At 36.0% G+C, this 20,799-nt stretch overlaps 2 protein-coding genes across 3 annotated transcripts in view; one reads left to right on the forward strand and one right to left on the reverse strand.

Moving 5' to 3' along the window:
- The window catches only part of ltk (leukocyte receptor tyrosine kinase), a 54,158-nt gene extending 44,910 nt beyond the window's left edge, over positions 1 to 9,248 (forward strand). For both annotated transcript variants that reach the window (XM_079386522.1, XM_079386521.1), the window contains exons 20-29: positions 1,199 to 1,385; positions 2,518 to 2,608; positions 2,702 to 2,766; positions 3,204 to 3,333; positions 3,576 to 3,673; positions 3,834 to 3,926; positions 4,047 to 4,148; positions 4,391 to 4,525; positions 4,662 to 4,752; positions 5,463 to 9,248. In XM_079386522.1, the coding sequence (XP_079242648.1) occupies positions 1,199 to 1,385; positions 2,518 to 2,608; positions 2,702 to 2,766; positions 3,204 to 3,333; positions 3,576 to 3,673; positions 3,834 to 3,926; positions 4,047 to 4,148; positions 4,391 to 4,525; positions 4,662 to 4,752; positions 5,463 to 6,404 (1,934 nt within the window). In that variant the 3' untranslated portion in view covers positions 6,405 to 9,248. The remainder of the gene's footprint in view (positions 1 to 1,198; positions 1,386 to 2,517; positions 2,609 to 2,701; positions 2,767 to 3,203; positions 3,334 to 3,575; positions 3,674 to 3,833; positions 3,927 to 4,046; positions 4,149 to 4,390; positions 4,526 to 4,661; positions 4,753 to 5,462) is intronic.
- Positions 9,249 to 9,292: 44 nt separating this feature from the next.
- Positions 9,293 to 19,918, reverse strand: LOC306850709 (inositol-trisphosphate 3-kinase A-like). The gene is made up of 7 exons (XM_079386523.1): positions 19,239 to 19,918; positions 15,042 to 15,141; positions 14,000 to 14,213; positions 12,519 to 12,723; positions 11,952 to 12,050; positions 11,447 to 11,518; positions 9,293 to 10,728 (listed from the first exon to the last, which is right to left on the reverse strand). Exons 1-7 carry the CDS (start codon positions 19,665 to 19,667, stop codon positions 10,525 to 10,527), a joined length of 1,323 nt encoding a protein of 440 aa, XP_079242649.1. The 5' UTR covers positions 19,668 to 19,918; the 3' UTR covers positions 9,293 to 10,524.
- Between the last annotated feature and the right edge of the window lie 881 nt (positions 19,919 to 20,799).

Here is a 20,799-nt window from a genome sequence, read left to right on the forward strand (position 1 = left end):
TGCTGCTATTTAACTTGTGTGTTTTGTACTTGCAACAACATTTTATGCTTAAAAAGGTTTATTTTCCAGTACTGGACAGTGAGGGAATATTGAGGGTGTCATAATGCACTGTCCATATAAATCTGAGTGTCTTGTGGAATTAATGAAGATATAATTTTTCTTCAAACATTTTGGTTAAAATTCATAATACTTTCATCGTGCTGGTGGCTGCCCAAAATACTGCCCTTTGAATTAAGCTCTTGTAAAGAGAAACTTAAAAAAAATCCTAGTAGGAGTTTTTATATCAAAAGTCAAAAACCAACAATCTGTCACAGTACTCTAACTTTATGTATATGCTATGGACTCTTATTTCTATAAATGCTTTATTTTTTTATTGACCATGCGTAATATCCCATATCCTCCTTATGTTTGATTTAAAAACACATATTGTTTGTTTGACCTGTGCACTAATTGTAAAATTCTGTGCCATGACTATGTATTTTTAAGATAAATAAAGACGTGTCATAACACAAATTCCCAAAGAGAAGTGAAACAGACTTATTAAAAGTTTTTATTTTATTTTTTTTTATTTAATTTTTGGCAATTTACATGTACACAAAATCATCTCAAAACTCAAATGCAAAGAGCAGAGCGAGGTCTCTGGGTCCATAGATAGACGAGCTCCACTGGACGCTAATTGTGTGTCTTCCCCTGAGCTCTCCCCCATGCAGGTTGGTAGTCTTTGCTTGGGTTTCCCCCCTCTCAAACCTAATACCTGGTCAACTTCCTGCCGGCCTCGCTTCGCGCCACTGCGCCAGCAGCCCGACGGCAAAAGGGGACCTCTCACCTACACGCAGCGCCCTCCCCAGCAGACTACCAACCTGCATTGGGGACATGGGCAGCCTCCACTGAGGGTGAGTCCACCCTGCCCGATCACTTGCTGACAGGCCCAGAGATTCAGTCCTCACCTGAGGGGCTTTTTTGGCTTTAAAATGCACAATTTTGTCAGGGGAAGAATAAGTGCACTTGGTTGTTCTGTTGCTTTGAGAAAATTACCATCATGCTGAAAGCCTGTTGACACTTTTAGGATGCATCACTTTCATCTTACACAAATCACACTCTGAGACCAATAATTATGCAAAATAAGCAGGTGGAATTATTCCCAAAGATAACTTCCTAAAATCATGATCACTTTTGCTGTGTTCTTGTCTTTTTGCAGTCTATTACCGTAAGAAGAACCATCTGCATGCGGTCAGGATTCGACTACAGAGCCCAGAGTACAAGCTTAGCAAAATCCGCTCGTCCACCATAATGACTGACTACAACCCCAACTACTGCTTTGCTGGCAAGGCGGCCTCACTGAGTGAGCTTAAAGAGGTTCCACGCAAGAACATCACCCTCCTCAGGTATCTATATGCTGCTTCATACATGCTGTTTGAGGTCTGTAAGATTTTTCAAATGTTTTTGAAAGAAGTCTCTTATACTCAGCAAGACTGCATTCATTTGATCAAAATATGGTCAAAACGGTATTATTTTGAAGTATTATTGCAATTTAAAATCTATTTTAATATACTTTAAAATGTAATTTATTCCTGTGATGGCAAAGCTGAATTTTCAGCAGCCATTACTCCATTTGTCTCAAATGATCCTTCAGAAATTATTTTAATATGCTGATTTTGTGCTCAAGAAATATACAATTTCCTATTATCATCAATGTTGAAAACAGTTGTACTAGTTATGCTTAATATTTCTTTTTTTTTTTATTATAAATATCTTTAATGTGACATTTAAGGCATCAATGCTGAATTAAAGTATTATTTTCAAACTATTGAACAGTAGCGCATAACATAATTCTGAAGCTTTAAAATGTATTTTTTCAGAATTAGCTTTTTTTTCTGCTTTATTTATTCTTTAAGACTTTAATCTTTTTTATGAATATAGGTTAAAATTATTTATAAAAATTCTAATATTGTTTAATGTTTATTCATAATACATTAATGCTAATTTATATAAAACAAGTAACAAATACAGTGGTTTATGTCAAATAATCTTGGTTAATGTATGACATTAACCTAGACTAATACTTTACTCAGAATTCCATGTTACGCTCTGTGAATTCTGCAGAATTTGATTTGAGAGTCCGACACATCCACTCTGCATTGTGTGTTTGCATTATGTCTGTGCACTATGGCTTATTATGGCTAATTTGTAATGCTCTCAGCTCCATTTAACACATTTTATCACATTTGCATTCGCACAATTTCACAAACTGCCTTCAAAGTTAATGAAAATATAACCCCAGGTTGCGCTGATCCTGTTATTAGTTAAAATAATGTTCTGGGTTAAATACAAGTTGAGCTCTGTTGACAGCATATGTGACGTCCTGTTGAATAACAGTGAAACTTAAAACTAATTTTAGTCTGGAAGTCTGCAGTATGTATCTCATTTAACCTGCAATATTCCTTTAATATTCTGTGATGACATACTGAAAATGAATTCCACATTTAAATATGTGAGTAATGATATTTTTAACTATAGGGCGTTGGGACACGGTGCCTTTGGGGAAGTGTACGAAGGACAGGTTTTAGGTATGAATGGAGAAAACACAGCCATGCAGGTTGCTATAAAGGTGAGTGTTCCCAGATCTGCCTTTCCCTTTGAAACCGGTTTCTGGTTTCTCTTAATTGATCCTGTGTTTTATCTCTTTCCATCCTTCTGGCAGACTCTTCCAGAAATCTGTTCTGAGCAGGATGAGATGGACTTCCTAATGGAGGCTATGATTATGAGGTATGCTTGGCTGTAACATACACTCACAGCACTGCTCTGACTGCACATGTGTGCGACAGACAGAAAAAGACATTGTCATTCCAATCATCTTCTCTCAGTCAAACTAACTGTAGGCTATGAAATCTGTTAATTTCTTTTAAACATTTGTTGCGATTAGCAGGGGTCACATCTGTTGTTTGTTTTTGAAGGTATGACATCTTCTTTAATCAAGCAGCAGATGTTTTCTAGTGATTCATAGTCTTCTGCGCAAACCGTATTTTAGTTAATGAACAACATCATATCCTTCATTTGCATGGGCTAGATCAGTGATTCCCTAAAAGCGGATACTCAGATTTGGCTTAAAACTGATCATGCCGAAATTTAAAAATAGCATAATATAACGTATTATATAAAATTATATTGTTTGGGTTTATTCCTTCACTCTTTTGTGTGTTCAGTAAGTTCAGCCATCAGAATATTGTGCGCTGTATTGGCGTCAGTCTGCAGATCCTGCCTCGCTTCATACTGCTGGAGCTCATGACAGGAGGAGACATGAAGACTTTCCTCAGACTAAACCGACCCAGAACTGTGAGTGTTTGTGTGTGTTTGAGTGTGTAGACATCATACCATCCTCGGTTTCTCAGTTAGCACTCATTTTTGCTGTCATTTGTTGGTTTGCCAACATGTGTGGAACATACTTTGCTGTAGAAAACAACATAATTATGAATAATAAATTACATTTATTATGGAGAGAGGTAAGATAAACACAATTTTGATACAAAACAATTCACTAAAAGAACTTTAAAATGTACAATCTTGTCTTTCCACAGAATCAGCCGTCTTCTTTAAGTATGCTGGAGCTTCTGCATATGGCCAGAGATATCGCACTTGGCTGTCGTTATCTAGAAGAGAACCACTTCATCCACAGGTGATTTCTCAAAGCCAAACCTCACTGAAATTTGCCTTAAAGTATCCGTCATTGTCTTGATAAGTGGAAAGCACTCTTCAGTGAATATATAGATGTCATTAACTCGCTGCAGCCTTTGACCTTGATGTCTTCCACAAGTCAAGTGTGTGATGTGTTTCAGGGACATTGCAGCACGAAACTGCCTTTTGACCTGTCCGGGTCCAGAGAGAGTGGCTAAAATTGGAGATTTTGGGATGGCTCGAGATATTTATAGGTGCTTTCATCAAACTTCTTATCTCACATCCTTTTTTGTGGTTTAATACCTGTTAAGTATAATAATGAGGCATTGATTAAGGCATTTATAGTTTTGATAAAGGAATGCTTTGCATTGCAGGGCGAGTTACTATAGGAAGGGTGGCCGTGCCATGTTGCCGGTGAAGTGGATGCCACCTGAAGCCTTTCTAGAGGGCATTTTTACATGCAAGACTGACACCTGGTAATAGTTCTGCTTTACTGAAAGACCTTCTTAAAGAACAATAGTTTTACATCAGTTATTAGTGCTTTGGACTGTTATGCAAAGATTCAGGTAAAATACATTTTATAGGTATAATATTTGGTAAATTATTAATTAATATCACTAAATTTTTATTAAATATTGTATATTTATAAGATAGAATTAGAGCAGAGACCTGGGACCAGACATTGTAGTTATTACATGCAATTTGTCTCCATCTGCAGGTCTTTCGGGGTACTGCTGTGGGAGATTTTCTCTCTTGGATACATGCCTTATCCCTGCAAGACCAATCAGGAAGTGCTAGAGTTTGTAACAGGTGGAGGTCGTATGGATCCTCCTAAGAGCTGCCCAGGCCCTGTGTAAGTAACACAACCAGCTTTGAGAATGGATCTTGAGCATGACTTGAACTTATGTAAATGTAAAAAATGTAACTAAAAAATGTACAGTTGTAAGCAATAAAACGTTAGTGAAATCTTGGATTTTGTTCTGTTTTAGTTATCGGATCATGACACAGTGTTGGCAACACTGTCCAGAACACAGACCAAACTTCTCGACTATTTTAGAGAGGATCAACTACTGTACACAGGTATGACAGAGTCAGAGTTTGACGGATTTAGATGTCAGTATTTTAGGTGGTGTGTTCATTTAATTTACTTAAATGAGAAGTTTCAAACTTTTTGCTGTCAAGGTCCACCCTTCCTAAACTATATTATTTTTTTTATAAACACCCATGTATACTGTTTCAGAAAAATATTAAACATAATATTTTAACACGTTTCTAAAATTACATAATCAGCCTTTTAAATTTTTGTAAAAATATATTTTTTTGTATTATTTATATACTTCTAGTATAGTATTTATTAATATTTATTTATTTTTATATTTTTCATTTTAATTCTGTTTAAGTTGTAATAATTTTGTCGTTTTTGTTTATTTCTATTTAGATGTTTTATTTTTAGTAATTGTTTATACTTCAAATTAAGCATATGTATTTCAGATAGAAAAATCTAATGTTCAGATTTGTATTTTATTTTAATAAAAAAAAAAAAAAACATTTTTAATAGTTTTAGTTATATGTAATGTTAGCAAATCTGCTTAAACCCCAGTGGCAAGGAGAAACTAAAAAAAAAATTCTTCACAAAACTTCAAATCTAACATGTTAATTTCTTAATCTTAAAAACTTGATATCAACAGAATAAAATTATCACAATTATTAGATGAACAATACAACAATTTTTTTTTGTCACATTTTTTTCCATTTCATCACTCTTCGTCACACATTCTATGATCTGTCAGGACCCTGATGTCATCAACACCCCTCTTCCAGTGGAGTATGGTCCAGCTGTTGAAGAAGGCGGCACTCTGATCCGTCCTGAAGGATCAGGCAGTATGACCCCTCTTCTGGTGTCCCACTCTATGTCCCAGGATGCTTCCCCTCGACCGGGCATTACCAGTACAGCCCCACAGGCACTCAAACCTCTCGCACAGGAAGTGGGCACGTACCGAGAAACATTGGAGACTTGTTGGGCTGAGCCGGTTCCTGCTCCTGGAGTCTGTCCAGGACAGTGGCTTCAAGTCCCAGAGCACCGGCCGTGCTCCAGGAGCAGTTCATCGTCAGGCAGCCAGAAGCTAAAGAACAAGACAAAAAACCTTTGGAACCCCACCTACGGTTCCTGGGTCCTGGAGAGTTTCGGGCGAGGGAAGACAGCCCTTTGCCACACCCAGTCCATGCCTCTGTCTTGCAACCCCACGTCCATGTCTGTCCCGTCCACTACCTCAGAGCGCATTGACCCTGGAGTAGAAGTTAATGCAAATGTCTCGACATCCCCACCTCCGTCTGCTTCATCCTCCCAGACCACATTTAGTCCACCGGGGACTTCCTCTCAGAAGGGTCCGACAGGGGCTACGGGTGGCTCGCTCACGGCGGTTATGGACTTGGCGAAACTCCAAAGCTTCCCATGTGGCAATGTAAACTATGCGTATGACGAGCAGAGCTACGAGACTGAGAGTTTGCCTTTAGTTGTGTCCAAATCTGTAGAGCCCAGCACCAGTTCTTCAGCTACGTCTTCACTGGCTGCCCTCGGCCTGGCCACAGCATTTACCCATAAACCACTGGTGAAGCGCCATGCTAGCTACGGACATGAGGATGTAAGGAGGTACACCCAGTCTGAGAAGCCCACGAGGGACAGGGATTCTGGCTTTTCCTTGTCTGAAGACCTCAGTGTCACCCCCGTGTAGCATTGAAGAACGATCCGACTGAGCAAATGCCTCATTTTTTTTGGTGTTATTTTGTTTTTGGCACAAAGCTATTTTACTGCAATAACTGCAGTGGATTAGCTAGAGGCGGAATGACAGGTTAAGGCTGGAATACACAACTTTTAAAATCTGAATAAATTTAAAACACTAGGCATCATACATTTAAAGGGATAGTTCACCCAAAAATGACAATTCTAATTTGTTACATTTATATAGCGCTTTTCTGGGTACTCAAAGCGCTTTACATAGGAGGGAATCTCCTCAACCACCACCAATGTGCAGCATCCACCTGGATGATGCGACGGCAACCATATTGCACCAGAACGCCTACCACACACCAGCTTATTGGTGGAGAGGAGACAGAGTGATGAAGCCAATCAGTGTATGGGGATGATTAGGAGGCCATGATGGTCAGAGGCCAATAGTAAGGATGGCGAATCGGGGCAGAGATCTGAGAAAAAGTTGTGTAGTGTATTCCAGCCTTTAATTACTGCCAGTTGGAAACTATGTGCGAGAGACTACATTATTTCTGTGCGGTACCAAAGACATGAGGAGTCGCAGCTAATTTGCCATTAAGAGGCGGCTCTCCAGTAAATGGCTGATGATTTCTATGGAAACTTCCACTTGGCTAATAGCAGCCCTTTTACACTGGATTCTCATCTACTGTCAACACTGTGAAAACACATGATGTTCACTTTAAGGACCACATGAAATGAGAAGTCCTTTTCTACTGATTAGTCGTAATTAGCAATGAATATATATGTAGGTTTAGATGTGCTTTACGAATTAGCATTTTGCAGCTGGTTTTAAGTGTATATTACAAGAAGATCCAAAGCATGTGCAGACCCCACACAAAAGGAAAATCGTACTCCATGCCACATAACGATCAGTCACAAAATCTAGTAAAACTGATTTGTTAATTGACTTTAAGTTATTTGAGTGACTTGACGAACTTTAAAAGAAACACAAAAAAGTTTGTCTAAAAAAAGGACGGTTCACCAAAAAATGAAAATGGTCATTATTTACTCACCCTCAAGTTGTTCCAAACCTCTAAGACATTTATTTTTCAATGATTTTCAAAGTGGTTTTTGTCCATACAATGAAAGTCAATATGTTGTTTTGGACCGCCATAGTTAATCTGTCTGTATTTTGTCCTCATTAGAAAGTCATGGAAATGCTATCACAGATTTTTTTCTTTTGATATTCACCAATATCCACCTAATATTTCCCATAAGAGCGGGCACGGCCATTTGCAAATTTAATGGGTCTGGCTTCCAGCTATTTTTAACTTTACAAAAAAGCTTGTTTTGCTGCTTGATATTGCAAACTGGTGTGTTTTATCATACTATTTTATTGTAGTATCTTAATTATGAACACATTGATTTGTAGTGCAAACCGTTTTAGCATTTACTTTGTTATTCTCTGCGGCTAACAAACCGTAAGTCTCAGATTCACAGAAAACGGCTTACTTCCGTGTTGAAAAATAAGGTGGATAGAAGTTTACTCAACTACTGTATGACAGCTTGTTTCTGAGAAACCCCAGAAATATAACACCGCTCCATTGAAACACAAAGTATCTTCTTTTGTGTTCTGCAGGAGAAAGTCAGTCATGAAGATATAAAGAATAAATGATGACTTTTTTTCTCTTTTTGGGTAAACTGTCCCTTTAAAGCTTAGCACTATCACCAGTAACAGAGAGGTAAATTAAAAAATGTGGCAATGTGTTGCTCTGTATTAGTAATAAAGAAATACTGACAAAACGCACCCTTAATCTCAGATCAGGTGGACTTTACAGGGTGTTTTGAATAGAAAGTAGCATCAAGGACCATTTATTTTGACTAGATTTAGTGTTTTGTTCTTTGTTTTGTCTGCTGGTAGTTTTGAAAAATTTACAAACTGTATGTTGCCTTTTCACTGAGGGTGTCTGTTGTGTGTAAAATGTTGAGAGAATTGTGAGGGCTTGCACCGAATGTGTCAATGCACTCCTCTAGGGAGCTGTCAGAAGACAACCATTTTTGCAATCCATTTTTTTAGCATCTTTCCCTCAAAAATAAGTCAAAATAAATGTATTTTATCTTTAGCTATCCTAAGTGAACTGTGACTGTGTAAATCACCTGCAGGCAAATTCTAAGTATTACAACAAACACAATCACTGCATAACACCTCAGTGTGGTAATATGATGCATGAGAAGTTTGATTTCGAGACCATTTTTAGGTATTACTAATTATTCTCAAATATTTTATTACATATTGTAGTTATTAGATAATGTTTTTTTTTATGTGACGATATTTATTTTTGTGTGCATTTATTATTTTAGTCAGGGACTGCTGAAAAAAGCCTTATGCAAATTTAGAGACAGATGAGACTGAAGTGTATTAGCACAATCTTACATTTATTTTTGTCTTGTTTAACCATTTAAATATTTAATATTTCGACTGCCTTTTAAAAAGCTTACTCTTTTCTTTTCTTTTTTTGTAGGATACTGGATAGAAGGGTAGAAATAGTTTTACTTTAGCCAGGAAAATGTGTGCTGTATTCTTGGATTAATATTCCTTTCACACTGAACTAACCCTTATGATATGTAGCTGTAATATTTAATTTCGGTTTTATTGGTGCTTGTTTTATTATTATTTTTGTTGAGGTTATCACTGCCAATGTTCTGCATGTGTCTTGCTTTTTATAGAAGACTTAGCAGGGGTTCATTTCTAACCAGCCACACTAGAGATGAACCATCATATAAAGTGAATTTTAACATACTTGTACTACCTGTATTTTTGTTAAAAGATGGACAAAAATCAAACCTTAAATAAATTGTTTTTGACTATAATCCTGATATGAAAGTCTAAAATGAATGTCAGAAATACGGAATGATTTTTGAGCAGATGTTTTATTTGTCAGAAACATACTGCACAATAGTGTTTTGTTGTAAACAAAATAGTGTCACAAAGTTAAGTTTGTCTGATCATGAAACACTTTCAGTGGTGTGCAGGTATAGAAAATTACAACCCAAGTTCTTAAACCATAAAACCAATATAATATAGCCATAAAATAATCTGATGAATTTATAAGACCACCCTTGATTGATCACTGCAGTCCAAGCGATTAATATCATCCTATTGTACTATAAATGCACTAGTGTTGTGCATCATTCACATTGCATTGCTGTATATTTGTTCTACTTAACACACTGCATGTGCTGCACCTACTATACACTCTAGTTTGATGGTACTTTAGAAACAGTCAGTTGTGCAACGTCAATTTGACTCTTTGCAAAGACCTGCCCCACTTAGTTACTGTTGCTATGTCCAACATGGCATGCTGGTCTCAAGCAGTGAAAAAAAGACAAGACAAGACAGAGAAAGTTACTTTAGGTATGAAACAAAGTCTCAGCTGTCAAATTTGGTAATTTTTAAAGAAATTCAAAGAATAGGCCTAAGTACCGTTTTGTGGTTCTTTAATGTGTCGTGACAGATCGCTGTAGCGCCTCAGTTCAAGCGGCACATGAACCGACTGTTTTAGTCCACCGATATTAATACTCTCCTGTCTGATGAATTGAGCGGATTTGGCGATATGATTGGTCAGATCACCTGTCAATAAAGCTCCCTGCAAAGGGTCAGTTGTTTGACTAGTGTTTGCTGGGCCTAGACATGGAGCAATGTTACATAAATCTAACCTTGATTCTGTTTTATATTAAGTGTGTAGAAATAAACAATTGATTTTGATAGATTCCAGCATGCAAACCCAGCCAAAAAATTGGACAAGACTGATTTTGTTTCTCATCATCTTAAAAAGTTTGAAAGGTCTATGCTTAAGTGCTTCAAATTCATTTTGTAGGCAAATAAAAATTGTACTCTCATGTGAATTTCTCTACCAACTAAAGGTTTGTTTTCAACCTTTTTTTGTTGGGCTTTGGGGAAGAGTAACTGTATAATGCATAATGACGACAAGTTATCATTTTTAAATGATCATGGTATATAATACTGTTACAGCTTAATACTGTAAAGTAATGGACTTTGTCACTGGTAGCCTCCCTATAATGCACTGCAGAAGGTTTATAAGTGTCTATCAGCATGCCGTTGCTGTCACTTGTTTGCGGTAAGGTCACTCCCCGGCCAATGAGGAAAGGGTTTGCAGCAGGTTGTTCAGGCCCAATAAGTATCCGTCTTCTCGGTTGCCCTCCTCCCAGGGTCTGTAGTGATCCAGGTTCTGTCCATCTGGAAGAGGTGTGGTCTTGCCAAAATCAATGAGCCAGACTTCAGGTCTCTCTCTGTGATCATGAATGAAGAGAAGCGAACTCCCAATTACCTTAAAGACATGAAACATTTTTGAGGTGAGCCATATCATCCGTAAAAACAAAATAGCTTTTCTATTTAAAAGAACCATTCAAACATTTGGGTTTCATACTTTTATGCTTAGCAAGGCATTTTTAACATCATAAATACAGTAAAAACAGTTATATTGTGAAATATTTTTACAATTTAAAATAACTTTTTTCTATTTGAATATATTTTAAAATGTAATTTATTTATGTGATGGCAATGCTGAATTTTCAGCAACCATTCAGTCTTCAGAGTCACATGATCCTACATAAATCCTTTTAATATGCTCAAGAAGCATTTCTTATTGTTATCATTGCTGAAAACAGTCATGCTGCTCAATATTTTTGTAGAAACCATGATGCATTTTTTTTCAGTTCAACAGAACAGCATTTATTTGAAATATATATATATCTTTCATAACATTATAAATGTCTTTACCGTCTCACTTTTGATCAATTTAACTACAGTACAATATAGCATTAATAATATGGTACATAATAATAAAATAAAATACATTTATATTCTTAGACATTAATTAGCTAGATACAATTTTTGAAAATCATTAAGTCGATTCTTTTTTCACTAATGCTAATTAGATATTAATTGTAAATATATTGCAGTACACGTTAGACATTAATCTTAATTGGAAAATTGCACAACTAAGGTAAGAATTTTTACAGAAAACAAAACATCTTGTATTTTACCTCATGTTTGTTGAAGAACTCTGAGGCCTTCAGTGCCTGTTTAATTTCTTCAAGTCTTGTAATATAGGAGTTCTGTTAGGTAGGTGAAGGAGAGGAACACAACATTGATATTAAGTTAACTACAATTATGCTAAAGGTCACTTTTTTCAGTATTCATTGGAGTGAGGCTCCAATTACACAAGGGCACCTTGTAGATGCAGTTAATTTCTGTTTGTTTTTTTCTTTTGAGGCTTTATACCTTCCTTTGCTATATATAATATATCCTTTAAATGTAACAATCTTAAACCATAGAGATCATATACTGAACAGATGAGGATTTATGATACTGTTTTAACTTCCTAATGGGAGCATCACAGAGTAAACGATATCTGGCCTTTTTACATCAGACGTATATATCCTGGATACAAACTACTTAAGGTGTTCATTAAGCCACAAAGAGAACACTGTGGGTATACATGCATTATATTACAGAACAGGTTGGTCAGGTTCTCAAGAACTCACGCACAATTATGTTTTTATTGCCTTCGACAAAGTCCTTAAAGACCTGAATGACGTCTTCCTTTGACCGGGTCTTTTTGAAGTCTGTATTGCAGGTTTCCCCTCTCTGAAATAAGAAAACAATGTATTGTATTGAATATAAAAGAAAAAAAAAGTTAGAGCTTTTACTGACAAAAACAGCAAGTTGAGGATAATATAATGTTCCCATAGTCATAGAAAAACATGGAAATAACTGGAAATTTTAAAGTGAGTGGGAACCTTATTAACGTCCGTATGCTCTCAGAAAAGGTACAAAAGCAGTTACTGGGGCTGTACCTCTTCAAAAGGTACCCTTTTGTATCTTTTAGGTACTAATATGTACACTTTAGGTAGTAATATGCACCTTTAAGGTACCAATTTTGTACCCTTTAGGTACAAAAGTGTACCTTTTGAAAAGATTCCACCCCAGTGACTGCTTTTGTACCTTTTTTTGAGAGTGTACAAAACGTATCAGTTAATACACTAATTCTTGTACACTTAAAAAATTCTGCTTGCTGTGAACAGGCAGGCTGTGATTTTTAGGCACTGTGGCTACCTTAATACCCTCAATGCGGAATCCCAGAGTGTTAGTAGAGCTGAGACTTTCTCTCCATTGCATATAGCGTGGTTTGGTAACAGCCCTCTGTTTCTTCTCCTCCACTGTAGGAGCTTCACTGTCCAACTCCAGCATCTTATTATACAAGTCTTCACGCAGCTTTGGCTTCACCCTTGCCCGCACCAACTCCTCCTCCAGATATGTCCTGAAAATAAGAAAGACAGAAAGAAAGTAGATTGTAACCTATTGGAAAGGTCAATTAATCATGCCTGAAATATTAATTCAGTCATCAGCAGTTTTTTTTAGTTTTTTTGCAAGCTTGAACTTTACTTGACTTCCTGTGTGAGAAGAGGAAGTCACCAAGGGACTCCTGGCACAAAATGTCTCTCAGCGTGTAAAATAATGCGTGAAATGTGTGTGAGAAGGAAGCCCTCAGGGACGCCCTGTGTCTGCCTTGCTAAGAGTGCGTTTAAGTTTTGACTGCATGTGCACAGGAAGTGGTTATTATTGTTGTGCGAGGGCCTCTCTCTCCTCATGAGCTCCACACATCACCGTGACAGGATGCAGGCCAACAACCAGAACAGGTGTTTAAGCAGGCAGAGTGAACCTACCATGCACAATATATTATCATGACTATAAAAAGGAAAGAATTACACATTAGCAAAACAAGTAATACTTTCTATATTTAATAACAATTATTTTAATATATTATTACTATATTCAAAAATAACATTATATTAATATAACTAATAGTATATATTTAAATATTTGCACTGCTCTTTCTATTTAAAATAAATGCTGTGTTCTTTCTATTATTTAAAGAATCCTGACGAAATGCATCATGGTTTGTACAAAAATATTAGGCAGCACAATTGCTTTTAAGCATTAAAATTAGCATATTAGAATGATTTCTGAAGGATCATGTGACACTGGAGACTAGAGTAATGGCTGCTGAAAATTCAGCACTGGATCGCAGGAATAAATTACATTTTAAAATATATTAAGATAGAAAACAGTAATTTTAAACTGTAATAATATATATTACTAATATTTAAAAAATTGAAAACAAAAAACAGCCTTGGTGACCATAAGAGACTTTAAAACACTTAAAAACATTACCAACCCTACATTTTTGAAAGTATTGTATATCATAAATTTTATAAATGAACATGAATATTATTTTTTTAAACGTAGGTAGTTAAGTTTAAAGTGATTTGATTAATTAATTTGGTTTGCATTTTATTTGATTGGGTGGTTCTGTGACTATTCTTTTAAAATGTAATCAGTTGTTTAAACCTGTTTTGATTGATCATAAAGAAAAAAATAAAACTTACGAAGCTCTAAATGTGATTTTCCACATGCATTCCCTGTATCACTTGTAAACATTATAATATACAAATACATCATAAAAATTTAAATACAAAAAAATTTATAATAATTCTGAGCAACGTGTCCATGAAAAGTAGCACCCATTACTCTACCTCACTCCCATCTTGCAGTCCATGACGTTGGGCAAATCAAACTTGGCCAAAAGGTCTTTCATTTTGAGAAAAAGCTCTCCATCTCTCTCGACCACACCATAGTAGCTGGGCACGAAGGAATGTAAAGCATCCTCTTTCAGCCTCTCGAAACACAGCTTCTCATTCTCTGAGAACTTCTTCAGTATGGAGCCCTTATCCCCTGCTTTAAAGCTGCCTGGGCAGAAACACAAACAGACAAAGAATGACTGGAGTCACTGGAGCACATATAATCAACACTGAGCCGCACAGCCAGTCAGCCAGATCTTAGTCAGGATGTGTGCCTTAATCATCCTGAATAGTGAATATGAATATTGCATGATGACTGTGCACAAATGCATAGTGTTGAAAAGGGTAAATAATTTATGTTTGATATCCGAAAAATAAGTTTTTGGCATGTCAATATGCATGAGTCAAGTGTCATCACATAACACTAAACAAAACCACTTCCCTAAAATGGTATCAAATGATTGTACTTCCTCATGTATTGAAAAGAAAAACTGTGTTGTTTGCAATAAAACAGCCAGAAGACATGAGCTAAAATCAGTGGCGTTATTGCCAAGGAAGCAATCTGATGGAGATGATTACTGACAGTACAGAAATAAATAATATCCAAAAAGAAGTTAAAAGCTGTAAATAAAAGCAAAGCTACATAAACTATGCGTTTACCCTATTTTTGCATACAAAATAACTGCTGTCTAAAATAATAACTAAAGAACAAAAAGCATATTCAAGTCTGATTTGGTTTTAATAATTGCTTTCTAAAATAATAAACTAAAATAATAGCATAAAACATATACATGTCTGACTTGAGGTTAATTATTAAATAATAAAATAATAATTTGATAAAAAAAAATTAAATGGTTGTTTTTTAATAGTCACAAACGTTGTAAATTGCTGTCCAATATGCATTTACCACGGAAACTGTGCAAACTGTGCAAATATGGAACTGAAACATAAATTTACATTGTACTAAAATGTGCAGCTTTTTGGGGGGAGGATTTACCTTTATGGCCTGCTAACTGAACCCAGGACAGTCGTCTTCGCTGTGAGGTCAGTAAAGGGCAATTGACAATAGTCTTCAGCTTCCACCAGGCATTGCTTTGCTGGAACACATTAAAACATAATCATCCATGACTATGAAATAAGTGCATTCAATATTTCAAATACTCTGCTGTAAATACAACTCGACCCTTGACCGCCTGACAATAAGTCTGAGATAAAAGAAGTGTGACCAGTCGCCGAAACCAACTGACAGTGTTTTTTCAACACTGCACAATGTTCCTTAAGTGTGTGAGATTGAGTCATACACACATGGTCTCAGTTGGAGCTGTGAAGCTCTGTAATCTAGCACTTCAGCCCATAACATAGATGTCTGGTTTGCTGCCTATTTCAAACAGGCATTCTGAAAGACATTTCTGTTCATTTGAGGAGTAAGGTCTCTTCGCATGCTGTGAATTTCTGTTGACAGCACCTTGTCCTTTGATTATGTGACATAATTCCAATTGAACCAGGTGAACCAGGAGATTCAGCAATTGTATCCACTTCCAAATAGAGTCAATTCTGATTTAATTTTGATTTTATAGTCATGATGTAACGGAATAGCGACAGATCTTATCTTCTATATTGTGACGTAAATCAGATTAAAACAGATTAGTGCAAGAAAATAATGCAGGGCAGGACTTGGCTCTATTGATTACTTGTTGACTGGATGGAGGCAGATCTAAATATAACCTTGCAGTCATGATTGTAAAGGTTGTTTTACCAGAAGATTGAGTTATGACATTTTGACTAATTGTTAGGTAAAAAAAAAATGCATGTATGATTTTTTCAGCATAATATTAATAACAAAGAATTGCTGGACTATGGCAAAAAAAGTATGTAGAGAAGTTTCTTATGCTCATCTAGGCTGCATTTATTTGATCAAAAGTAACTGTAATATTGTGAAATATTATTGCAATTTAAAATAACAGAGTTCTATCTTAATTTCTATTTTAATATACTTTCAAATATAATTTATTCCTGTGATGTAAAGCTATATTTTTTTAGATTCTTTGATGAATAAAAATTTAATTAGAAGTAAAGCGATGATATTCTGATGCTTTTGATTGCTTCTCTTCTTTGAATTTGCAGCACACCACATCTGCCAATTACATCAATTGTCGATGAAAGCTTTAGGCTACAACCTGTCTGAGAGTCGCCACAATGGCGAGTGATAAAAATGTGTTTTTGGATTTTGAAAGTCAGTGTTAAGTACTACTGTAAGGTTAACCCTGCCTGTTTTAAATGTTTGAAAATGTTAAAAACATCCATTAGAAATGTAGAAAAGTAATCAAAAAGTAATGCAATCAGTTACATTACTTTACTAACACAATTGAAATACTTACTTGTTACATTTTAAATATAGGGTAAGTTGTAATCTGTAACCTATTACATTTCCACAGTAACCATCCCAACACTGTGTACCTTACAGAGATCTGCACCTATCACTGGAATTTTAACAGTATTTTTTGTTACATAATAAATATTATGTTTTTAACAGCAGTAAAAAATATCTCTTTTTCTTAAGTGCACTTTGTGTGTCGCTATATAGTTAATGCGTTTAGCATTCATACGGCAGGAAAGCCCATAAAAAGAAAATGAAATTAAATCAATTTCTCTCTAAATTGTAAAAACCTTTAGGAAAATGAATACCGCAGGTGTTGAAATGCTAAGGGTGTAGCTGAAGTTCAGTGTTGACATGGTGTTCAGTGTTCACTTGACATGGAAAGAAACATGTTTGTTACTTTCTACCTCTGCTAATGTGCTGATGAAGCAGATGAGTGAAGTTTGCCAACATATGTTGAATTCACCCTCAGGTACAAAAGCTGAATGGGAAACATTTACAGTGCAGCAATTATTATTAAGCATTTAAAATGGATGTAGTACATAAAACTTTGCTTTGGGGGGGGTTGGACAAGATCCAGAGAGTACATCATATATAAAGTCAAGGAGACTGCGTACGGCCCTGTATAAATACAGAGAAAAGCCATAAACCAAAGGCTATGCCCTGCACTTTGTGAAGCTGTGCATACACACATTTTTAACACACCCATAACTAAATATTGAACTGGAAAGTCATGCAGACAATTCAAACATCATGGTGCCAACTCTCAAACAACTACCAATCACGTTTTATAAAATTGTGACACGTTTCTACGAAAATAAATATATTTACCTTCAACAAACATATCTACTGAATCACAAAGAGTCAACACTCATCTATTTTGTCTCTTTGCTCCTAAAAATTACATTTTAGTAGTAAAAATGTGAAAATATAAAAGCTGAACAAAAAGACACAACTCAGTCTTACCATAATTACGTTACTACTCCAGAAGATTGTTAGGTTTTACACTGCCAATCTTCTTTTGTAGTAAAAATGTGCTTCAGAAGAAAAAAATAGAATAATTTCATATGTGAGTAATAAAATCCGTATATTGTAATTACAAGAGTTTATAAAACTGATCTGAGTTGCTCAACCATCGAACTGCGAGTGGAAACTTGTTTGTGACACTGTGGCTTCTGCTTAAATGTCAAGCGGCAATGAGTCTATGTTTTGATACAGGCTGATAAAATGAAGTGTTTGTCACTGTATGTGTTTTCCTTCGCAGAATAGGTGTCTGCAACAGCTATGTGCAAACATTCAATGTATAAGCTCTCTATGTTTTTTACAGTGTCACCGAGCTTGACTTTTATTGGGCCAAAGAACATTAACATTGATCAGCTCATTCAGTGCAAGATGTGTAACTTTCTGAAAAAGAAAGAGTAGATGCTATCCAGACATGGCGTCCAGATTTAGAGAGGCAAAATGTTTAAAGTACAATGACAGTGAAGCCCTTCTATGGCTACGAATGAGCTTGAGGACCACAAAACATGAAACATTCATTCAGAGTAATCACATGGCAGAAGTGAGAAACAAAACAGAGATGATTGGTTAGATTTATCTATAAAGTCAGCACTTTGTTAAATATATTACTTCTACTTTTAAATTTAGTCCTTAGTCCTTTAATTTACATTCACCCTTATTTGGCAAATGCTTCTATTCAAAGTGAGCTTTAATGCATTCAAAGTAGCTTTCCCGCCCACTAACTGCAATATTTTTCGAAAACATTTGCAAAGGTCATCACTTTGGATTCACTTCTGTTACAGAGATTACAAGCATATGAAAAAAGGCTTTGGCACATAGCGGTTAAGCCTGTTGAGCTTGTTATTTTAACACTCAAAGTGCTGCCAGTTTATTAAAGATGCACGCCTGTGATATTTGCTAAAACTACATTGCTCAATGCAAACAAAAAATAAAAAAATTCTGATAAAAACTAGCCTACTTTGTAAACAGTGAAGGAGAAACATATTGATCTGCTATGGATGGATGGATATTTCTGGAAGATATTTCCATAGGATATTTATATTTTTTTAGATACTTACTACTGTAAATATTTCATCAGAAAGAACATACAAGAGCCACCTGATACAAATCTAGCCTCAAATGCCATGTGTCGTGTCACAGTAGTTTTGAACTGGCAACCCAGTGAACAGACATGATTTCACAATTAGGAGCAAGTACAGACAAACAGACACCCACACAAACATACCATAATCATGACCTTGCACGAGCTCTTTACAACTATCGATTGAACACAAAGCTGTCATTGGATATGCAGATTTCAATCAAAAGTTTTCTAATGCCTCAGTCATGAGTACAAATGAGATTCCTCAAGATACAGCGACAGGTATCAAAAGCCTCATTGGTAACTCAAGAACAGATAAAAAAGGTTTCATAACTTTCAACAAGACAGTTCCACGTTATTATTCTCATGTTCTCATGACAGGTTTCGAATTGTCTGCTTTTAATTTAAAAAAGATATCTGTATGAATAAAGAGCCCATAATTTAAGTCTCCCCAGAAGTCTATATTTACCATATAATAAATTAATCACAATTAAATGTGAAAATTATATCTCAGTAAGGTTGCGAGTCATCATAAGTCCACTTAATATGTGTTGCTCTGGTAGTGGTTTTGTATGTGGGTTTTAAACAGCTATTTTAATTAGGTCAAAGCCCTAGTTTTGGTTGGAAAAATATGTATATAAAGTGCGAGTTAGCCCCTTGCCTCTGTCCACCGTTCTTTATTGATTATAGCACGCGTGAATGATTACATAACCTACCTCTCCTGAGTCCACCGAGTCGCTCAAATGCTCGAGAGTCACGATGCCGTTGCTTTTGGTCTCGTTGTCGCTGAGGATGTCATCCTCGGACTCGTCAAGCGCCGTGGAGGAGCCGTTGGAGGAGATGGAGGAGTTGGAGAGTTTGCGGCACAGCTGTCCGTTGACCCCCAGATGGTCCTCTGTGATCTCCCGTGAATCCCCATCATACGTGATGGTCACCCGCGGCACTAGGCATCCTCTCCCCAGTTTACCGTCGGAGAGAAAGCCTGCTTGCCCGCTGAACTGTTCCGCCATCTGTGCTTGATCATCACAAATCTCGGTGGATGAAAAGTTTCCTGCGCGTCCTCCTCCTCTCCCTGATCCGTCGCAAATCGGAGACGAACGAGAGAACACCGCCTCTCTTAGCGACCCCCGCCTCTGTTTGGGCATCGAGGGGACAGGAGAGCTCAGGCTATGCCTTCTCTGTCCGAGGGGCCACACGCACGCTGCGATATTGAGTGGGGGCCCCTGAAATTAATCCAGCGTGTCAGAGACTTTATTTCCAGTAAATTACGCAACAAACGATCTCCATCCAGATAACTTTGTTTGGTTTAGCGTGAGTCCGTGGACGTGCATTCACAGCCAGGGAGCCCGAGTTGAGTGAACACACATCTTCCGCATTTGAGACGTTTCCATGCTCTTCCTGACTTTTAATTTGTTTGACTTTTGCTTGATTGCGCATTTCCTTATTCAAGTGTAGTACCATACCGCTGTTTATTGTGTATCGGGTAAACCTTCACTTTATCTGAAAAATATCAAATCATTATCTAATATCAAAATAACAAGGAATGAGACTGTTACAAATGTAGTAAAAGTAAAGATAAAATTATTCAAAGTCACTTTAATTACTAGATTTCATTCAACTATTTGTTGAAATATCTATACAACAATGTTATAAAGCATCATTTAGTTTATTACTAAATATTTGATAATATTGTTCATCAGATTTAGCCTGTGTTCATAATAATATATGTCAAAAACAGATGAAATACTATTTAATAATCCTTTACCTAAAAGATCTGATTCTCATTATAGTTTACTATATTTTTTATGCTGTAATTCATTCATACATGTTGTGGCTGTCAGAACTTTACAGGAAACATACAGTTATACAAGCATTTTGGTGACTGTGTAGAAGCTGTATGCCATTAAATTATATAATACTACCAAACTGAAGCTATAAAATCTGGTTATTATCTGGCTGATAATAAAACTGATGTATAAAGGTCACATGATGACTTAAAATTCTTCAGATTTGCCCTTTCCGGTAACTGTGGTCATACAAAAGCAAAACACATAACACACGGCACAATAATAATGAAATAAATATCAACTAAATAACAAAAAAACATTCCATTGTACATAACCAATAACAAAAATAAGCAGACAATAAAAACATTATAGTCAACAATATTTTGTCCTTAACCACATTTATTCATTAAATATAATTTTCTCTGTACATTATAAAATAATTCTTACTTTTTACTTCTAAACAATTTATATGAACTAGAAAACATTTTAA

Source organism: Barbus barbus (assembly GCF_936440315.1).
Source record: "Barbus barbus genome assembly, chromosome: 30".
NCBI classification, from domain to species: Eukaryota; Metazoa; Chordata; class Actinopteri; order Cypriniformes; family Cyprinidae; genus Barbus; species Barbus barbus.